Raw genomic sequence first — 22,782 nt, 5'->3', positions numbered from 1 at the left:
CCACTCGCTGGCTGCACTTGTGAGTTAACTGCACTTTCCCCTTCCCCTCCCACCTGGCACTTGTCCCCTTCCCTCTTCCCTGCACATGTGCTATCTGAATGACAAGGCCTAGTAAGATTGTTTTTTGTCGTCCCTTTGTATCCCCATCCTTGTCTTGTTGCGCCTAGAAACACTTGTATACAGGAAAATTATAAATGCCCCATCATATCATATATGCAAAAATGACCCATATCTAGTTAAATTCTTATTAAGTGGTAATGCAGGTTAGTAGAAATATAATACAGTTTTGTTGCCCTAGATCTCTCCTATGCAATATCAAGAGAAACACAGCCATCTGCCATAAATATGTGTTTAGCAACTAGGCAAACACCCTTGTAACCTAGACAACTGTCCCAAATCATTCCCCTCCCCATCTGCCACTCTCTTGTGACATTAGTGTACACTGTCCAATGTTACTTTTGACCTTGAAACAACAAAATCCTCAGTTATTTATAACTAAATGGCACCACACAGATCAACATAATCAATCTTTCCACCTAAATTGCGGAGGCATAGCTAAGAATAACATGTATTTTTGTGTGTAAGTGGAAAAGAGAAAATAAAGCAGGACATACACCAGACTCCAAGCAGGATGAAAATCCCTGAATTAGGATTCAAATAAACCTTTATTATAATAAAGATTGCAAATGTCACACAATGGTGTTAAAAGTAACAACTTACATCTAATAGGCTTAAACAATTGCTGCATAAAAATACAGGGTAAAAGCGAATCATTATAATTAAAAATTTAAATATTATAAACTATTTCGGCTTTTTCCAGGCATTAAAATTCTCTTAAAAGCAAATCATAAACTATACTGTACAGGTAATATTTAAAAATGCGCCATTCAGTTTTTGTGCATGTCCATGAAAGCAAGAGCTTAAAAAATGTACAGCTTCTATTTAAAACTCACATTTCTCCATTTCGTGTTTACGTTATCATTCAGCAATGTGAGATACTAAAATTCGTCGATAAATTTGCTCATCTTCGTTAGCTCATATGCTGCAACATGCCATGGTGCTTCGCATAACACTGTTAAATTTAACCAGACAAGCCTTGGCAATATGTACCTCTGCAGACACTGTAGATCTTCAAAGAAAGTTCTTCTTCAGTGAAATGATGTATTGATGAATAGCAGCTAAGGGCAGTTTTCAGCCCTCCAAAATAATTTTTAAAATAGCCAAGGAAATCCTTGAGCAGTAGAGTCAATGTTCGTGGTAGCGTCTGCTTCGATCTTCAACTCTCCAAATGCCACTGCTGTGAAGGTGAGCCGTCACAAATTGCCATGGCGACGTAGCCTTTATGGCTATGCAGATCAGCGACGTTCATGCATTGCCCGACTGAGACCTGGTAAAGACGATTATTTTTCTAAAAAGAGAGAAAAACAAGTATTTCAGCCGATTGATCTACAAAAATTCCATCTACTAATTTGCAATTCAACAGCAATGCGGGTTGGTAATTCGAGAACATTTTGGGCGATATGAGGTTTAACTCCAGTATTTCTTATCTGGGTGGGTAAGGTTTCAATCTGGGGCGGGGAGGCACTTTCCATTGGGTGTGTGTGTGTGTAGGAGTAGCCTAAACCCTCCAGGAGTTCCATCATATAGGTTAACAGTTATTCAAACAATATGAGATCATCAGGTCAGTAATTACCAGTACAAACCATGACATCAGGCAGGGCAGGCTTCCACAGAGATAGATATACAATCTTTTCGGAAGACCTAAAGTAGGTACACATGGCAAGAATAACAGTTAAGTAGTCCATACTAGCCATACCAGCCTGGTCGTTTTCAGGTACGGCCTTGCTGGATCTAATCGGTGAGGAGCAGCATCTCTGTAGTCATAATCCAGCCAATGCCAAACTACATGACCATAAAATGGCAAACGTTGGACAATGGTTTAAGTACTCTGGCAGATTATGGAAGAGCCTGGCAAATATCCAACAACTATACACAGGCCAAAACCGTTGACTATTTAAATGCTTGTTTTCATCAGGACTTCAGTGCGAGGAAGAGATGCAAAAACACAAATATTGCTTATAAATTAAGTGACTAAAGGCAAACTTATTTAAGCTGTTTATTACACTGGGAGCTCATTTGCAGTGGCAATTAATCAAATAACTCTCAGAAGACTGCTAACAAATAAGCACCGGAAGGCTTATACAGCACAAAGTTTGATCCAACTGTGTGATAGAGCTAGCTCAAATAGATCCCAGGTGGATGCGTTTTGGGCAGGATGGGGTGCAGCAGGTAGTGTAGTTGGTGCAAATGGCCATAGGGATGAACATGGCCATAATTGGTCAATGAGTGGGTAAATAACTAAAGTCCACAGGCTGTGTTTCTCTCCTCCAATCGCAACTCCCTCCTATCTGAATTCCAATGCAACAGTTTTGGCTTACTGATAGCACTAAGGTACCGCCTAATAGACAAAACTAAAAATGGATTGATGTAAGGGGTTGAATCAATCATAACCTATGACATTGCTCTGAGGGTGTGGCCAACAGCCATGTGAGGCAGATGTGCTCACTAGAGGCTCCTGTGGATCTGTTAAATGATCTGTTAACTAAAAACAGAAAAGCGTCAGCAAGAAGAACGCTTAGAAGGTCTGTGGGCAAGCAGAGAGCCCCCGACGAAGACAGAAGGCGAGATACGCCGTGCGCAAGTTGTGCGGATAAAGTTGAGCTGAAAATGGCGATGGGAGGAGCGTAAACTGACTGGAGCGGTGTCACAAGCTAACACAGTGAAGGGAGTGGGGACATCCACGGAAGAGAAGGTATCCGGCATATCCCACAATGCTGGTGCAGGGTAGCAGCGTGCCACATTGGAAGTGGATAGCCCAGGAGCGCAGCCGCCCCGTGGAAGAAGTGCGCAAGTGGACCCGGAGACTAGGAGATCAGGAAAAGTTGGGCGGTGGAACGCTGTGAAGAACTGCTGGTGCGAGAAGTCGCCAATCGTCACTGTTGGAGCAGCAGCAGATAAGGAAGGAGACTTGCGGTGAGATCCCATCTATCCGGACTGAGCCCCGAGGCAGCTGGAGAATGGATGTGGCCACAGCGGATGGGTGGCTGGGGAAGCACTTTCTGCAGCGGTCGCTGAACAGAGGACATCTGCAAGGTATCGGAGGATCAGGTGATAAGACGTTAAGCTGGGAGAAACAACGACAAGCTGGACCCTTCACACAGCAGTAAGGAGTGAGGGAGGTGGGGAGAACCCTATGAGCATGCCATTTGCACCAGAGCTGCCCTCCAAGGTCAGCCCCTGCTGCCCCCTGAACCTGGATATAAAGGCAGTGAGGGAGCGCTAGAACGCACAGTCCCAGCAAGAGCATCTTCTGAGAGGATCAAGCCCCCTCCAGACAAACCCCGAGGGAGGTGCAAGTGGGGTGACAGAGCCTTCGAGCTCCTAGACAAAGCCAGGCGGAGTCACGCAGAGCGCGACAGGACCGGTCCTAGCCCAGCACTATTCCTGGGAAGAGAGGACCCGACCTGGGGCCAGGCAAGTGACAAATACAAGGACAAGTTAGCAATCACAATGTTGGCACCAAGGTGGCAAAACTTCTAATGTGCAACTCATGCAAGCAAAACAGTTCATTGCACGCAGCAGGGCACACAGGGCGCCTGGAGTCAACGCAATGAAGCAACACAGGACATGCAAGAGGGGGCAGAAGCCCACACCTGGAGCAGAACAGAGGCCTTTGATAGAGTAAGGCATAAGACCATAGGGAAGGTGCTTTTATGGGAAGTTGGTGCAAGCAAGGAAGGGCGCACAACTAACACTGCATTAGTTATAAAAATAAGGAGTAGAGATTGTCAGACTACAAGGCCGGGCCATAGCAACAGCTTGCTGACTGTGAGGAGGGGGAGTTCTCCTGATCCCATTGTATGAAGGATAATATCAAGCAACTGGACTAGAGGCCCCAGGTTTAGCATACTAAGAGAAGAAAAATGAACACTGACAGAACGAGACGAAGTAAAGGCCTGTATCAAAGGTGGTCCTAAGCAACACAAAGACAAGAATGTAGCCGCATCTGAGTAAGGCAAGAGACCTAGGCTGGGAGGCCACAAGGGAAGGTAAAGACTGGACGAGGATAGACATGGGAGGCCCGGATATGGCAGATGGCAAGAAGATGACAACAAAAGGAAATAAAATGAAAAATAAACAGACCACTATGGAAACATTTACAAAAGGCCAAGCACACCAACTCGAAACGGACAGTGGAAACAAAGATGGGGAACCCACATTGCCCCCTAAAGAGGCAACAGATTCAGGGAATGATTCTGATGGCAATTGCAGCACTACAGGCAACACTGGAAGTTAAAATTGATGCAATGGGAATTGACGTTGGACTATTGCGGCAAGATGTTAGAGCCCTAGCGGAACGCACAGGCAAATTAAAAGAACAGGTCTCAGAAAACTCTGCTGTTAGAGTGCAAACATCTACATATGTAAATATCCTGCTACAGAAAGTCAAACTGCTGGAAGACAGAGCTGAAGACGCGGAGGGACGTGCACGTCGAAACAATATCAGGATAGTGGGACTGCCTGAAGGAATGGAAGGGTCAGACTCCACCAAATATATTGAAAATTTGCCACTGCAGGAAATAGGAGCTGGCGACCTAACAGGCGTTCACGATTGAGCGGAGGCACCGTTCCCTCATCAGGAGACTGCCACCAGGCGCTCCACACAGACCCATAATTGCTAAGGTCCTAAATTACAAGGATCGTGGAAAAAATTCTCGCCTTTTCCAGAACTGTAGGGACAATTCAAAGAGCCTCTGCGAAGATATCAGTATTCCCGGATTACACCTTCCAGGTGCAAAAGAGGAGGGCCCAATAAATCACAACAAAAGCTAGACTCAAAAAGGCAAGTCTAAAATATATGTTGATATACCCAGCAGAATTGAAGGTAATACAAAATGGCAAGGCCCTCTACTTCGAGACACCATCTGAAGCACAGGACTGGATGGATAGAGCGCAGATCACGAGGCTGTAGAGCAAAGATAACGAACTTCAACATAAGACGGATGATGCCAAGAAGACCCACAGAGTAAAACAAATTATGTAAAAGACATAGCAGGCAGAAAAGGTTTAAGCTTGAACTATGATGGTCGCCACTAAGGCAAATAGATGCTGCTGTGTTGCCTAAATATGTAGCAGGAGCACGACAGTGCAGCCACTGAAAGCCAGTAGAGGGAACGCAATACGCATGTCCCACTACTCCCACACTAAATAGTTTCAAGGGTATGGAATAGTGCCCGTCCGTTGGGCACCAGGAGTCTAGTCTAGCGACTAGGTCGAATGGAGCGGAAGCGGGTAAGTTTTAGCATGCCTAGCATGTCTGGACAGTTTAAGTTAAAGTATGTTTTGTTGTTAGTTGGGGGAGGAGGGTTTATTTAAAGGAGGGAAGCCTGGTATAGTCGAAAGTACACTGCACACAATCCCAGCCAAAGGTCAGAGCAGTCCTAAAGCCCAGACAGAACCCATGGAATTAAGGGACGATGGCTGAAACAGTAAAAATTACCTGGACTATCCGTAGGCTTAATAACTTTGTAAAACGTAAAAGGGTGTCCATGTATTTAAGGAGGCATAAAGTGGGGATTGGGTTATTGCAAGAAACGCACTTAGATGCACAGGAACAAAAGAAGCTTGCTAGCGCATGGGGCGGGGTGCTGTTGGGTTCCACATACTCATCACACACCAGAGGGGTCCTTATTTACGTTGCGTAGACCCGGCTGTATCACTCAAAGTACTGAACACTAGGACTGATGAAGGCAGGATGGCTATAATACATGTCATGCTAGAGAACCAGGAAATATGCATAAGTGAACACCTACGCACCCAATCACAATGCCACTTTTTTCTTCAGGTCGTTGTATGCAAGGCTAGTTCCCTACAGAAATGGAGTAGTGATAAGGGCTGGAGATTTCAATTGCACCCTAAATCCCACAATAGACAGGTCTGCCTCAAAACACAAAAGGCCGGCACCTCCTGCTAAAGTCCTAAGTACACTCCTGAAGCATTATCAGTTAAAAGACATATGGAGGACACTGCATGGGGACAGAAGAGAATATTCTTATTATTCAGCCCCCTCCGGGCCTGGTCTGCTAGCCTAGACCATCCGTTGGACCCCTGCGGTCCGAGCCGCTCCATCTCCCCAGCTCCTTCTCTCCCGCCCTCCTCCCGCCTCCCACCCCGCCCCCGGAGCCTGATTGGGCATTGTAGCCCGTCTTCCTGGTGTATCCCACCAGTGGCCCCCTGCACGCTCTTTGCCATTTGGAGCGTTGCAGGTGAGTGCCCCCAGGCCAGTGACCCCTCTGGGCCTGGTCTGCTAGCCTAGACCATCCGTTGGACTCCCGTGGCCCACCCCGCTCCATCTCCCCAGCTTCTTCTATCCCTACCTCCTCCCGCCTCCCACCATGCCCCAGGAGCCTGATTGGGCATTGCAGCCCGTTTTCCTGGTGTATCCCACCAGCGGCCCCCACACGCTTTTTGCTATCCGGAGCATTGCAGGTGAGTGCCCCCAGGCCAGTGACTCAACAAACCCAGGGCAGCCCTCTGGCCACGCAGCCCAGGGACAAGGGCGGCTCCATCTAAGGCGGCTCCACGAAGTGTCAGCCGGTGTCCCCCAGTGACCAGCCGTCAACCATCAACTACAAGGACGAGTAAGGTAGGAGTGGCCTGGTGTAGGGGAGAGCTACAACATTACACCGGGGGATTAGGACTTCTATACAGGTCTCTCGCGCTGAGCATGGGTTTGGTGTCCTAATTGCATTGTGTGATATTTTGATTGCAATGATAAGCCTCTCACCCACTATACAGGACTGTCTAGTTTTCTAGAGGGATTATAGGTCCATATTACTTTGTGTGATGTTTGGATTACAATGGTGGGCCCCTCTCCGACTAGACGGGTCTCTCCAAGTTTATAGACGTTCTGGAGCCACATTGCATTGTGTGACGTTATATTTGCATTGACAGGCCTCCCTCCCACTATACAGGTCTCACCAATTGGACAGGGGTTCTGGGCCCACGTTGCATTGTGTGATGTTATGATTGTATTGATGGGCCTCTCTCCCACTATACAGGTCTCTCAAATTGGGTAGGGGTTCTATTTCCAGGTTGCATTGAATGTTGTTCAGACTGAATACACAGCTCTCTCAAATTTGGTAGGGGTTCTGTTTCCAGGCTGCATTGTGCGATATTCAGTTTGCACCGATAGTCCTCTCTCCCACTATACAGGTTCCTCAAATCCTATAGGGGTTCTGGGTCCATATTGCCTTGTGATATACAGATTTGCATTAAGGGACCTGCCTCCCAATGTGCAGGCCCTTAAATTCAACAAGGGTATTGTCCCCAGACCGCATTGTGTGACAGTTGGAATGCATTAATAGGCCCCTCTCCCACTGTACATGTCTCTCAAGTTTAGTAAGGGCTCTGGGTTCATATTGCATTGTGTGATATTAAGATTGCTCCGATAGGCCTCTCTCCCACTATACAGGTCTCTAATTATTCTATGGGGGTTCTGGGTCCATATTACATTGTGGGATGTCTGGATTGCATTGATAGGCCTCTCTCCCACTATACAGGTCTCACATTTTTCTATAGGGGTTCTGGGACAATGTTAAATTGTGTGATGTTTGGATTGCATGGATAGACACCTCTCCCACTTTACAGGTCTCTCCAACTTTAGAGGTTCGGGGTCGACATTTCATTGTGGAAATGTTGTGATTGCATTGACAGGCCTCTCTCCCACTATACAGGTCTCTCAAATTTGGTAGGGGTTTTATCTCCAAGCTGCATTGTGCGATATTCAGATTGCATTGATAGGCTCCTCTCCCACTGGGCAGGTCTCCCAAATTAACATGATGCAGTAAGGGGACATTAAATTCTGTCCCCATACTGCATCGTGTGATATTTAGATCGCATTGAAAGGCCCTCTGCCACCAAACAGGTCTCCCAAGTTTAGTAGGGGTTCTATTTCTGGGCTGCATAGTACGATATTCAAATCTCAGACCTCTAGGCTGGTCTACCAAATCCTGCTAACCAACTCACTCCTGAAGTGAGACAGAACCAACCAGTGAATTGCTGTGGAGCAACACCCCAATTAGGGACTCATGCCTCTTCAGGCTTAAATTCTAGCTGCTCCCTCAAAATCACTCTCAACTAGTAGATATCCTTCTTAAACCCACACTGCCTGTCCACTGCAGTGAATCGTGCATCGGGTGACTGACACCATAGAGAGCCACCGATATATATAATCCCAACCACCTACTCTACCCCTTTCAAGACACCGACGGAACAAATCGGCTACATCAGCCAGAAATACCACCCACAGACAGGACCCATTTGTTAGCGGACGACCTCCACTCCCTTACTACACCACAAGACAACCAGACCAAAGCAAAACCAACCGGACATCAGCAAACAAATAAAGACTAAATAACTCTCCATCCTATAATGCCGCGAAAATGACCCATTCCAAGGGAAAGAAAAAGAGAAGAAAGAACAAACACTCCTGAACAGCAACAAAGAACCACAACCCTGCAGTCAAGAACAAGAATCAAACCAACACAGAGAAGAGACAAATCCCTCTACTTAACTAGCAGCAACATCAAACTACCCAGCACAAACGCGTAGAAGGATGAACAACACAAGAAACAACAAACACACGACCAATGCGATAACACCTTACATCACCAAAGCAAGAAGAACTTCCCATCCACAACCACAACTCATGGAAGGCGAACCCGATGAAAACAAGAACCCAAGACAGAACCTAAAAGAACTCTCCGAAGACGCCGACACCCCAAAACCTACACCTCAACAAGAGATCGACCAGGAAAGAAACCCCAACACCGATCAAAAGACAACCTCAGCGAGAAAATCCAAACCAAACACCTCCAAACTCCACTGCAATCTTATAAACGCCAGATCCATGTCAAAACACTCAACAGAGATCTTCGACCTACTCGATGACAGCGGCATTGACATCCTGTTCATCACAGAAACATGGCTGGACGACAACTACAAAATCACACTCCAGGGATGCCTTCCAAACGACTTCAAATGCCTCCAAATAAACAGGAAAAACAAAAAAGAAGGAGGAATCGCAATAGCATTCCAATGACACCTGAAAATAAAAACAGATGAACCGCTCAACATCCTCAACTGCGAAACCATGGTAATACACCTAACAGCAAGCCCAAGAACCAACATCACATTCATCCTGGTGTACAGACCACTGACATATGATGCAACCTTCATCGACAACTTCATAGAAGCCATCACCAACATAGCCATCAACCACGAACACCTAATCATCCTGGGGGACTTCAACATCTGGTTTGAAGACATTCACGCCAACTCGCAAAACTCACTGATCGAACAACTCAATACCATGAAACTACGACAACTAGTCAAAGGGGCAACACACTCAGCAGGACACACCCTTGACGCAATTTTCGCCCAAAAAAAAAAAACTCATCACCACGGCACCGCCAATACAAATAATGTGGAGTGACCATCTCATTATCCCATTCGTGATCACTCTGCCTACTCAAGTCCACATCCAACCTCCCAAACTCACAACCACCACAAAAAGAAACTGGAAACACATCAAAGAAAGCAACCTATTCGAACAACTGGAGTTAACCAAACCCTCAACTACAGAGCTCGAGCTGGCTGACCTAGACGAGAAAGAACTACTACACAAATGGATTGCAGACACAATCGACAAGATCGCCCCAGAAAAACCATTCACCCCATCAAAAAAAAAAAGAGCAATGGAAAAATGGTTCACTCCACTGTTAAGCACCATGACATGAAAAAGGAAAAAGATGGAATTGGAATGGTGGAAAGAATACAACCCAGACAAAAAAAAACAATGTTCCGTGGACAAATCAGCGCATTCAAGAAGGAAATTGAAAAGGCGAAGAGAAGGCATTATGATGACAGAATCACCAATGCCACCAACACACAAAAAGAAATGTTTAACATAATCAAAGAGATGAGAAACCCACCAGACTGCGAAAACACCCCAACGCCCTCAAAGAAACTGTGCAACAACCTGGCAGACCACTCAAGAAAAAAATCAATGACATCCGACAAACCATACAGAACATACCAACCTACCACAACAAACTACCGAGCGATCCTATCTCAGAACCCCAGCACAAACTCAAACACTTTCCTGACATATCAGCAGAGGCATTTGCAATGCTGGTAAAACACAGCAAGAAAGCTGGATCACCCATGGATCCCTGCCCCCCGGACATCTACAAATCAATCCTCGCTCAAGGAACACCAGCAGAATACTATAGAAACCTTTTGAACCAATCACTAGTAACAGGAAATGTACCGAGGATCTTCAAATCAGCATATATCAAACCACTTCTGAAAAACACAAGTGGCGGCGTAGAAGACCTCTCCAACTACAGGCGGATCTCCAACATCCCCTACCCGGCAAAACTCCTGGAAACCTACGTGCATAAATTAACTCAAGAGCATGTAGAAAAACACCACCTGCTAGACCAAGCTCAAGTCGGTTTCAGACCTGCAAGAGGAACGGAAACAGCACTATTATCCATCTGGGACGACCTAAAAACGAACGCAGACTCAAACATAACCTCAGCCCTTATCTTACTCGACCTCTCCGCAGCCTTCGACACAGTTAGTCATGACACCCTAACCAAAAGACTAGAAGACATAGGCACAGCAATACTCTGGACTAAATCATTCCTAGCAGACAGAACAGAAAGATCAGACCCTTCAAATCCACTCCAAGAGTGCAGAGTGCCACAAGGATCCTCACCATCACCACTGTACTTCAACATCTACCAGACACCGGTTATCTGAATCTTCAAAAAATACAACACACATGCTACAACTACGCCGACAATACCCAAATTATCTACAAAATCAAAGACACCCAAACCGATCACGCAACCCTAAATCGAATGTTTAAAAGAAGTCTTCAACTGGATGACTGTCAACAACCTGAAAATCAACCCAGGAACGACAGAAATCATGATCATATACAAAGAACAGGAAAACGAAACCGCCGTCCCGTGGCCAACTTAAATGGGAACCGCACCATCACGATCTAAGGTAGTAAAAAATCTGGGGGACCTGATGGAAAATGCCCTAACCTTAGAACCACAAATAAATGCAACTGTCAAGCAATGTTTTTTCCTCCTCCACATGGCAAGAAGAATCCTACCTTTCCTCTCCTTTGCACACAAAACACTTACTATGGTCTCCCTCATCATGTCAAATGTCGACTATGCAAACAGCCTATACCTCGGAATACCAGAACACCTCCTGAAGAAACTACAACGGATCCAAAATACAGCTGCAAGACTACTCCTCAAACTATCAAGAAGAGAACACATCACTCCTGCCCTAAAAACACTACACTGGCTCCCAATAAAACATTGCATCACCTTCAAAACAATGTGCATAACGCACAGGGCAATCGGCGGACAAGGAGCAGAATTCCTACAAAAGAAAATAACCATCTACAAGCCAACTACATTCCTCAGGTCATGCAACGAAATCCGCCTGGAACCAAAACCATACCTCAAGAAAAAACTTGGAGGCACCTCCTACCACTTAGCTGCAAAAACCTGGAACAACATCCCAAAAGAAATAAGAAACACCAGAGATCACCTAAAATTTAGGAAATTACTAAAAACCTGGCTATTCAATACCACAGACTCAAACTGAAAACGGAAACAGAAAGGAAAAGGGATGACTAGACTAAACTAGACACAGACAGCTCCCAGAACCCACTGGGAAGCTCCCATGGCAACCGGACGAGTCTCACCGGGTAGAGTGCAACACCTGCGACACCCATGGAGACGGAATCAACAACCCTACCCTAATCCCACCCAACATACGGACTCGACCCTTAGTTGCCACCAGGTACCACAGTGTTTGGAATTGTCGGGATATTGTCAATCACCACAATAGCTGAGCTGTAGACGTAGGCAGGTGCATTGGCTGTATGAGTGGGAAGGGAAGATAGGTAGCGCTGTGAGGTAGGCTGAGGGAGGAGGTGGCCAGATGTGAAAGGGACCTTGAAGGCTGGATGGACCCAGATCATGACAGAGGCATAGGGGTGCTACCGAAACCCATCTGGGGAGAATACAGAAACCCACCGCCTCAAGTCAGGATAGAGATGCCAACTAATCAACTGCACTAACAATTTCCCCGTCTGCATATGCATCTCCAAACCAAACACAACCACAAACCTACAGCACAACTAACCGCACAAGCTTCACTACATGGCAACAACAAAACAAAAAACACACATAGACCCACACAACAGTACACGATGACTACCGGCCGCAAAACACCCCAGGCCCAGCCAACGGACCCACCAGGCTGAGGCCGCCAACTGCACATCACTGCTCTCTTGCACTTTTCCAGCTCCTTCCCACTAACCCTCCCTCCCTTCCCTTTTCAGAGCCGCCAGAGCGCCAGGGGACCACTTCGGTGGTGATAGTGCGTGGTACAAATATCCTTTAACATTAACATTAACCTTTAACGTGTGAAGACATAGAAACATTGATAAAATAGCAGAGGGAGGACACGCTATTTCCAGAATTTACAAGGCACTGATAGATTGCAACTCGAGAGTTGAATTGATGTGCAGGGGAAGATGGGAAAAATAATTGAGAAAGCATTCGAAGACAAAGAATGGTGCAGCATTCTATATCATAAAAAGGTCTCTAGAAACACCAAACTGCTATTAATTCAACTCTACATTACACATAGGGCATATCGAACGCCAGCTGCAATCGCAAAGTTCAAGGGAACGGGCAGGCAGGAATGACACAAATGCAAGGAAGAGAATGCTGGGTTAGGATATGATAGGTTATTTATAACGTTCTTAATACCCAGAGGTTTCTAAGAGCGGTCCCGGGGATCAAACCTGTGTTGCTCCGTGTCACCTTGCTTCCAAGTCGAGCACGCTGCCGCTGAGCTATCCTCCCGAGGTTGATACATATGTTTTGGGAATGTCATGTTGTATAGGTATTTTGGAGTAGAGTGGCAAATAAAGTTGCCCAAGGAAGCATCAACCTTGATATCCAATCCCTGGTAGCATGCATGCTAAGCCTCTTTAAGAGAAGCAGGAAGCATAAATCAATGAACAAGATCAAAGACCGAATTTATATATTTTATTCATTTATTTTAACATTTGTATAGCAGGCAAACAGCCCTTGGGCATCGTGGCGCTGTTACTTGAAGGGAGCTTAGTTACAAGGAAGGTACGGGGGGTTATATATTTACAAGTTGTATATTTATACAATTTTGAGCACAGGTTATATTTACATTTTGCAGGTTAACGAATGTTGCAGTAGGTAGTCATGTGTGGAAGGTGTGGGGTTGGTCAGGCGAAGACCATGGTTTTCATGGCCGTGCAGGATGCCATAAGTGATTCTTCAGCTCGAAGAGGTGGTGGAAGAGCGTTCCATTGTAGGGATGCTAGATACGGGAAGCTAGCGCCGCCTGCTCCAACTCTTTTTACCAAAGGCACTGTGACCATGTTTGGGTATTGTGTTCTGGTCGGTCTTGCGGAAATAGAGGGGTGAATCTTTTGTGATAGGTAAGCAGGTGTGGTAAGGTGTATGCACTTATGGGTTACTGTCAGGGTTTTGAATATAACCCATTCTTTTATTGGGAGCCAGTGGGCTAGTTTCCTGGCGGCAGTGATTTGTTCTCTTTTGGGGATGCCTAGAGCTGCACGAAGCGCGCTGTTCTGAATGACTTGCAATTTTTCAAGGTTTTTTGCGGATGTCCCAAGGAAGAGCACATTGCAATAGTCCAGCCATGAGCCGGAGATAGCTCTGGCCTAACTGCATTCATGAATTTGGCATGTTATGCTGCAGAGGAGGTGATAGCATTAACTTGTCTAGTCATGGATAGGTTTGAGTCCAGATAGACTCAGAGTTTTCACTGAGTCTGATACTGGGATCCTGATGGAGTCAATAGTGTAGTGGCTGAATTGAGAGTCAAGATTCTTCAGTGTGTCGGTGGATCCTACCAAGAGGAGATCGGTCTTGTCAGAGGTCAGACACATTCCATTGGCTGCCATCCATGTGTGGATGGTGTTGTAAATGTTGTTGAGGATTTTAGAGTCCATGTCATAGTTGCCAGTGAGTGGGAGGGGGATCTGTGTATCGTCTGCGTAACTGGTGTAGGAGACACCCAGGGCGTCAAGGGTGAGGAAGAGGGTGTGTGTGTGTGAAGATGTTGTAGAGTGTGGGTGAGAGGCAGGAGCCTTGAGGGACCCAACATAGCATGATGGTTGGTGAGGCGGAGGCTAAGTCAGAGAAAACTTGCATGGTTTTACCTTGCAAAAAGGAAGTGATCCAGGCAGTGGCATTAGGGGAGAATTTGGCTGTAGTCGTGAGGTGGTGACATAGGACATTATGGTCAACAAGGTCTAATGCAGCAGAGAGGTCAAGTAGTAGGAATAGGGCTGGGTTACCTAGATCTCTGGCATCGACCATCTGGTTTTTAAGTTCCAGTAGGGCGGTTTCTGTCCCATGCCCAGGACGGAAACCCGATTGGCGCAGCCCTAGGAGTTCTTTCTCCTCGATGACTTGTTGCACCTGCAGGTAATCTGCTTTGTCCAATATTTTCAGTAAGAATGGGATGGTGGTGATGGGCCTGTAGTTGTTAGGGGATGTGGGGTTAAGAGAGGGCGGAACCAGGGTTCCTTGAGGCAGGAGGGAACCTTCCCTGTGGTGAAAGAGGCATTAAAGAAGGCTGTCAGGAATGGAGCAAGAGTATTGGCACAGTCCTTGATGATTGCAGCCGGGCATGATTCGCCTTTGCAGTTAGATGGCTTTATGGTTTTCATAAGGTTGATCCTATCTTGTTCCTGTATTTCCTTGAATGAAAAGAGTGAGGAGGTGTCTGGAGAAGGTACAGAGGTATGGATGGGGGTGTTATTCAGGGATTGTTGGGTGGTTTGGATTTTGGTTTGGAGCGTGTTCAGCTTGTTGCGCATGGCTGTTTGGATTTCGTCGCACCATGCCTTGACTTTAGTGAGATTCTGGGGTTTGGGGGTAGGGGTCTCTAGATTGCCGAAGATGGAGAAGATCTCTTTAGTGTTAAACTTGGCATCAGAGATTCTGGATTCAAAGGAGTTGGCTTTAGCTCGAGTGATCGCTTTTTTGTATTCTTTTGAGCAGATGTTGAAGTCATGCTTGTCTGCTTCGGAGTGGGAGGTTTGCCAGCGTGATAGTGCAGCTCTTTTTTTAGTGCGAAGTTCGAGGAGGTCCAGTGTGAAGCAGGGTTTAGAGTGGCTAGTGGATTTAGCTTTGCAGAGCTTGAGCGGGGCGATGGCGTTGACTGCTGATTTAATAACGATGTCATAGGACAGAGCGAGGGCCTCCGGGTCGGTGGAGAAAGGTGGTGTAAAAGCTGGTACCTGTAGGTAGGGTAGGATCCTTTCTTTAGTGAGCTGGCAGGAGCTTCTGGAGATTGCTGGGGTTAGCGGAGGAAAGGGGTGCGTGTTTACCCTTGCAGTGGGAATGCCAAACGTGATAATATGGTGATCTGACCACAGGGTGGGTGCGTTAGCCATGATGAGGAGAGGACAATTGTGGTGGGCAATCCAACCCAGTGTTTGGCCTAGAGTATGAGTGGGGTTGGTGATAGCATTACTGAACCCTAGGGTCTCAAGGGCTGAGTTGAGCGATCTTTGGCAGATGGATCCTTGTTGTCATTAAGGCCCAGGTTGAGGTCCCAAAGTAGAATGACTTTAGAATGTTTCTTTAAATTGTCTGCAAGGAGGTGGGTGAGGGCTGCCTGGAAATCACCTATAGGTCCTGGTGGGCGGTAGACAAGGTGTAGGGCAATGGTGCAGTGATGTGAGAGGTTGAGTTTCAGTTGGAGGCATTCACTGTTGTTGTTCATGTTTTTGTCGATCTTCCTGATGGAGAGGGAGTCTTCAGCTACAAGAGCTACGCCGCCACCTTTGGAGGGGTGGTCTTGTCTAGTGATGGTATACTAGCCAAACACAGCATAGCTATGAAGGGGAAAGACACTAAGGAACCAAGTATTGACAGTTGGTGGGAAGACCTGACGAAATGGGCAACAGCAGAAACAGGAGTGTGGGGGAAGGCACTTGGGGAACAAAAACAAGAACTTGGAACAGACATTCTACAATGGATTGCCCTTATGGTGATAAAAAATGAGGGCAAATACGCTATTCAGGACACACAAAAAGAGCAGAGGAGAGTGTATTGTAACACATAACAAAAGCTAAAACTATACACAGGCAGTTAAAGGGGGGAGTTGGCAAGTTAAAGGGGGAAATATCGGAAACGAATACTGAAGTATACAATTAAGTACATTACTGTTTTGTTATTGCTACTATGTAAAAACAAATAAAGATATTAAAATAAAAAAAACCCTATGACATTGATCTGGGCAGCCTTCCTTCCCATTGTTTGCAAATCAGTCTTGGTCCTGCAACTAATGTGAGCAGCCCTGCCTGAACTGCTCGCCACAAGGCCAAAAATGGGTGGACTAGCTCGTGTTCCAGTGCAGAGGGTACGTGGCCAAGCAGTCCAGACTGAAATGCACCTTTCAATGGGAGGACTGAGGCTCATTTACCTATGTCTAGTCCCCACCTACAGTGGTAAAGATGTTATAAAGAATTATGGCATGGAAAGCTGCACAGAAAAATTATAGTATTAATGATTAAAAGATTTGCAGTCATCATTTTTTGATTTCATTATGCGCTCCCCTCCTGAATTATTTTCTATTTAGGCAATTGCAGTTTAAATCAAACCCGCCATTAAATACACAAAATATATACACAAAATACCAAGCACAATAAATAATGCAATCCTTAAAAGACAATTTCATCAGCGGTGAACCAATACAATCTATGCCCACCACCCAAAAAAAACATATAGACGAAAACAGGGCAGTACACCAGAGGTCTTCTACTTAATTGAAATAATTAGTTTCCAGGATCTTACAAACATTCAGAATTGCAGTGATAATAGATATTTGGTTACCATGAAATAATCATTGCCCGAAAGCATCCCCATGAAATAAATACCCTTATATTCCCAACAACGAGGTGGATGATCTGCAATCTTAATGGTCCCAATTTCTCACATTCTACGTACAAGTAAAATCTCAATAGAGTCTAAACTCTTGCATACCCTACATGTTCTTACACTGAGAAATATTTCCTCTTTTAACCATTTTTTCGCTTATGGGAAGCAAATTCAGTCTAAATCTGATAAAATGCTTTGCTAGGACATTTTATGCAATATCCCTGTAGCTGTTTATAAACGGGACACATCCGTATAAAGTCTGACAATGAGTGTTTACGTTCTAGATTAATGTAATTGCATTCACGGTCCCACAGCTCTATTTTTTTGCAAGATCACCTTTCTGAAAACTGCAAAATGTACTAATGGATCTAGGGAGACATCCAGCATTTTTATAAAATCTTTGCATTCAAATATAAAATTATGAAACACTAAACATGAACAGACAGTACAGATTCCAAGAGAGCAATGCACAAGGATGAATTTCTTGACTTTATAAATGACCTTTCCAAAAATCAAAATCTCCTTTTCATGACAAACTCGTGAAGACTTTAAAGCTAATTTTAGTCTGATAGTTTGTTTCGGAGTGCACTCAGGCAGCTCCCACAGAAATCTTAATACAAACCCTTCTAATCTAGACAGTTCCTTCTAGTCTACCCTTATCTTGGTCTCAAAACCATAGATTGGTGAAGGGACGATTTTTATCTGGTACAATTCGAGAAGAGGGAGCTGTAAGCCTTGACCATGCAATCGCGCAGAATGTTCACTTTGGAAATTAATGGATTTAGTTTTTGTTTTAAGCTTTTATGCAAATGTTCAGAGCCAGGACTCGCACCTACGCGAAAGCCTGAATATGTAAACTCTTCCACCACCTGCACTTCATTACCATTTTTTTCTCTACCTGAAAAGGTTCTGGTATAAGTCTTTTATCGTGCATAATCGTTATTTTTTTTTTCTCCCATTTCAGTATCAGTGAGTTCTCGTGAGCATATTTACTGGCAGTTGCCAAACTTTGCTGTAGATCGAAAGGTGTTTTGTCTATGAAGATCAGGTCAGGTCATCGGCACAAGCTAACCACAGGATTTTAGGAGAGCCTAACCTAGGGGGAAAGTTCATTAATAGGTTTTGCATCTCTAAGAAATGGGAAAGGTAATTTTAAAATAGAGCCAAGAGGATAGCCACCTAGAACCTCTTTGAGATTTCCCCCATTTGAGTTATTGTACGGACGAGAGACACGGGATGTCCTCGACATGCTTAGAGAGACATGGCAGGAGAGGAGGAGGCCATTTTACCAAATTCTCAGACAGATCAAAATTTGGAACAACCTGTGACCGCTGTCCGAGAGATTGTCAGAAAACATCAAGGGCAGGCTAAGGAATATCGGAAGACACATTATGATAAGAAGGACATGTCCCGCTCCTTTTCCATAGGACAACTGATTTTGATGCAGGTACCAACAACAGACAAGAAAATGCTGTCCAAATGGTTTAGCCCATACAGAATACTGGGAAGAAAAGGCCCTTCTGACTACCTAATATTCCAACCCAATAGGAAACAGAAAACATGAATATATCATGTTAATCTCTTGAAAAGTGGGGGGTAGATTCCAGTGAAGACTCTACCGTGACTATAACCACACCACTCACGGAAATAGGGCAAGAAAACGTTTCAACAGGTGGATATTGGATTTCTATTAGCCCAATTCACTGATGTTTTTGTGGATCAGCCAGCGAGAGTTAAGAACTTCTTTCACAATATAAGAACACCATAAGGGAAAATTGTAAATCTTAGGCCCTACCGGATTCCAGAGTTCTGAAAGAAAATAACAGAAAAGGAGGTAGAAATCATGATCCAGGCAGACATTATAGAAAGCCTCTGGTCTTCGCCAATAGTTGTAGTTGCAAAACCTGATAAATCATGGAGATTTTGCATTGACTTCCAGAAGCCGAATTTGATCTTGCAATTTGACAACTATACAATGCCCTGCATAGGAGATTTGATTGACAAACTAGGGAGCGCCAAATTTATCTCCACGATTAATCTCAGTAAGGGCTATTGGCAAGTCTCCCTCAACCCCTCAGATGGATAGAAAACTGCTTTCTCAACCTCTCAGGAGTTATTTCACTTTAAAGAGTTACCCTTTGGGTTAAATGGGACCCCTGACACATTTCAACGGCTAGTGATAATGTTTTACAAACCTTTTCCCACTTTTGTGGGGCCTACCTTGCTGATATGTTTATCTACAGTGAATCCATGTTAAGCTACACATGCTGGAGAATAGGAGTTACAGGTAAGTCACTTGTTCCTTCTCCAGCATGGGATCTCACATGGATTCACATACTCATGAATACGATTATACAGCAGTACCTACACAACCACGGGAAGTGGCACAAACTCAACAGAAGCTAACAATAACTCACCTCTGGAACACAAACCTCAATTAAAAAGGGTGCGAAGCACTGCCTGGCCAACACGGGACTCAACCCTTGAATCCCTGTCGATGCAGTAGAACTTTGTGAAGGTATGAGCTGACCTCCATGCATCAGCCCTGCACAGGCCCAGGAGGGGAACACCAGACACGAAGGCCGTAGTAGCAATGGATCTGGTAAAATGGGCTCTCAGTCTTCCTGACAACGGCCTATTTGCAAGCCGTTTGAAATACATCATGCAGCTAGGGAGCCACCTGCAAATGGAAGCATTGACAAAGCCTTTCCCCAGCCCCCAGGTGCAAACATCACAAATGACTGAAGTTGTGCGAAAACTTTAGTGGGTGCAACATAGAACTTCAGAGCATGCGCCACGTCCAGAAAATGCAAAGCCCACTCCACAGTAGAGGCAGGAGTGGAGAAGAACGGGCAGAACTAAAGACTTGTTCAAATGAAAGTCAGACGAAACCCTGGCATGAAGGGTGGATGGGTACGTAGCACCCCCTTGGACTTCTGGAAGGACAAATAAAGTGGTTTGCAAGAGAGGGCCTGCAAGTCTCCAACACACCGGGCCGAAGTGATAGCCACCAGAAAAGCAGTCTTACAAGACAAAAGCCTTAGAGAAGCACTGTGAAGAGGTTCAAAAGCAGGACTCATCAATCTTGACAGAACAACGTTGAGCTCCCATGCGGGGGCTGGAGCCTTCACTGGAGCAAATGCTCTGAACGGACCTTTTAGGAATACTATAACAAGTCTGTAAGACCACAAGGAAGGTCTGCTAGGTGTACAAGTGTAACAGGGAGATTTTGGCAGGTGTAGCAACAGCAAGGCCTTCCTTTGCTAGGTGGAGCAGATAAGGTAGGGTTTGAGGCGCTGTTATTGACGGGGAGAAAACCCCTGTGAAGCGCACCACACACAGATGCGCTTTCTATTGGTCCTTATAACATGCCAGGGTAGAAGGTGCCCTAACTTTAGCCAGAATAACCTTAGATTCTGCTGTCAATGCGTAACGACCAAACTCTAGGTTTGCAAGAGCCAAGCCGCTAGTTTCAAGGATGCTGGGTCGTGGTGGAGGACCGACCCTACCTCTTTGGAGACCAGGTCTGGAATAGGAGGCAGCTTCATGCAAGGAGCCACAGACAGGTGTACAAGGTCTGAGTACCAGATCTGCCTGGGCCACACCGGAGCAATGAGTATCATCTTGTACTGTGTCTGTTTGAGTGCCCTCATCACTCGCAGAATCAGCAGAATTGGAGGGAACACGTAGAGAAATTGGCCCTCCCAGGGGAACAAGGTGTCCGGCTGGCAAACTTGGGGCACTTTGTGTTTCCATGGCGAATAGGTAGATTTGAGGGCAACCCCACCCGGAGAAGAGCAGGAGAACTGGAGTCTGATGAAGCTCCCACTCGTGGCAGGATCGTAGTTCCCTGCTGATTGAATCTGCAATCATATTGTGAATGCCTGCCAGATGGAATGGAATGAGAAATATCTTCTGAGCTATCGCTTATTTCCATTTTGCTTGCGCTTCTTTGGATAGAATGGATGAGCGGGCCCCCCCCCCACCGTTTCCTGATGTAGAACATGGTGGTCGTGGAGTTGGGCTTGGCTTGAATGACTTGAGGGCCAAAATACTGCACTGCGCTCCAATCTGTTGACGTGAAACTCCTTCCCCTCTGGCCGCCATGAGCCCCTGGCGGGAAATTGACTTGTGTGCACTCCCCACCCTTTCAGAGAGGCATCAGTGGTCACTGCGGCCTGATGAGCTGGAAGGCAAAAAGGAACGCCTTACGTGAGATGCTGGCGAGCAGACCACCACTGTAGGTTCTTCCTCAACACTGGATTCAGGGTGATCTTGTCCTTCCAGGCGCTTGATATCTGTTACCACCTGACATCCAGGAACTGTTGTAGAGGCCTAATGTGCAGCCTGCAATTAGGAACTATGGGGAAGCATGAAGACATCATCCCTAAGAGATTTGATGGAATGGACAGTTGCCATTCGAAGAGCTGAGAGCTGTTGCACCTTGCTCAGGATATCCTCGACCCTCTCCTCCGAGGGGGAAGCCAGGCATACCAGTGAGACATAAGCCTAGAAGAACAAGTTACTTACCTGTGGTAACATTCTTTCCATTGGATGTTTCTCCCATGTATTCCTCATCTTATGATATCTTTGTTTCCAGCTTCAGCTGCCTCGAAAGAAATGTTCTTCTCGGCAGAGGGCGCTGTGCATCGACACAGTCGACCCGATGTCCTTCGAGGGCTTCCATCTCGGTTGACGTCCTTGTTGAGTATATATATACACCACGGCCAGTGCCTGTTGGCTTCAGTTCTGTTTTTACACCACCCATATGCAGAATTACCGACATTATTAAGTGCATTTAATCAGATTTAAAAGAGTGCAACGCCTAATGCCTGGAGATTCTACAGTGGGGTAGGTTGGGAGGGTCGATGAGGAATAAGTGGGAGGAACATCCAATTGAAAGAATGTTACCACGGGTAAGTAACTTGTTCTTCAAATCAAATGGATTGTGTCCTCCCACGTATTCCTCTTCTTATGATAGACTCCCAAAGCAGTATTAAGTTCCTTTGGAGAAGGGTATAAGAATTTTAGTGTTATTGTTTGTCAAGAATGGAGCATAGCACAGCCTTCCCAAATCTTCCCTCATTATTAGTGTCTAAACAATAATGTTTCATAAACGTGTGGATGGTAGACCAGGTAGCTGCCTCGCAAATATCCTTTATCTGAACTCCCCTCTGAAGGGCAGAGGAGGTTGCCATGCCCCTAGTGGAATGAGCATTTAAACCCACTGGGGCATCTTTTTCAGCTAGCCTGTAGCACTCTGAAATACCCAGTATTATCCATTTGAATAAGGTTTGTTTGGCAACTGACAGACCTAGTCTGTGTCCTGTATATCCAATGAAAAATTGGTTGTGTTGGTGTGACTTTGCCATTCTTGAAACATAAAAGCTTAGAGCTCTCCTTGGATCAAGTCTATGAAACTTTTCCTCTTCCTTGCCAGGATGAGGTGGTGGATAGAAGGCTGGAAGCACAATTTTCTGTACTAAATGGTAATCTGATACAATTTTAGGAAGAAAAGAGGTTTTGACCTTAAGGATAACCATTTCCTTGTAAAATGTGGTAAAACGAGGTTTACAGGCTAAGGCCTGCAATTCACTCACCCTACGGGCTGATGTAATCACAACAAAGTAAGTTAGCAACCTTAATGAGCAGGAATGGA

At 45.5% G+C, this 22,782-nt stretch overlaps 1 protein-coding gene across 6 annotated transcripts in view; it reads right to left on the bottom strand.

Annotated features, from left to right (window-relative positions):
* Positions 1-627: 627 nt before the first annotated feature.
* Positions 628-22,782, bottom strand: part of GALNT11 (polypeptide N-acetylgalactosaminyltransferase 11) — a 982,259-nt gene continuing 960,104 nt past the window's right edge. For all 6 annotated transcript variants that reach the window (XM_069647915.1, XM_069647913.1, XM_069647912.1 and 3 more), the window contains one exon: positions 628-1,408. In XM_069647915.1, coding sequence (XP_069504016.1) covers positions 1,277-1,408 — 132 coding nt within the window. In that variant the 3' untranslated portion in view covers positions 628-1,276. The remainder of the gene's footprint in view (positions 1,409-22,782) is intronic.

This window comes from Ambystoma mexicanum, chromosome 2q (genome assembly GCF_040938575.1).
Source record: "Ambystoma mexicanum isolate Mex_15411 chromosome 2q, UKY_AmexF1_1, whole genome shotgun sequence".
NCBI lineage: Eukaryota > Metazoa > Chordata > Amphibia > Caudata > Ambystomatidae > Ambystoma > Ambystoma mexicanum.
This window is presented reverse-complemented; position numbering and strand designations above follow the sequence as displayed.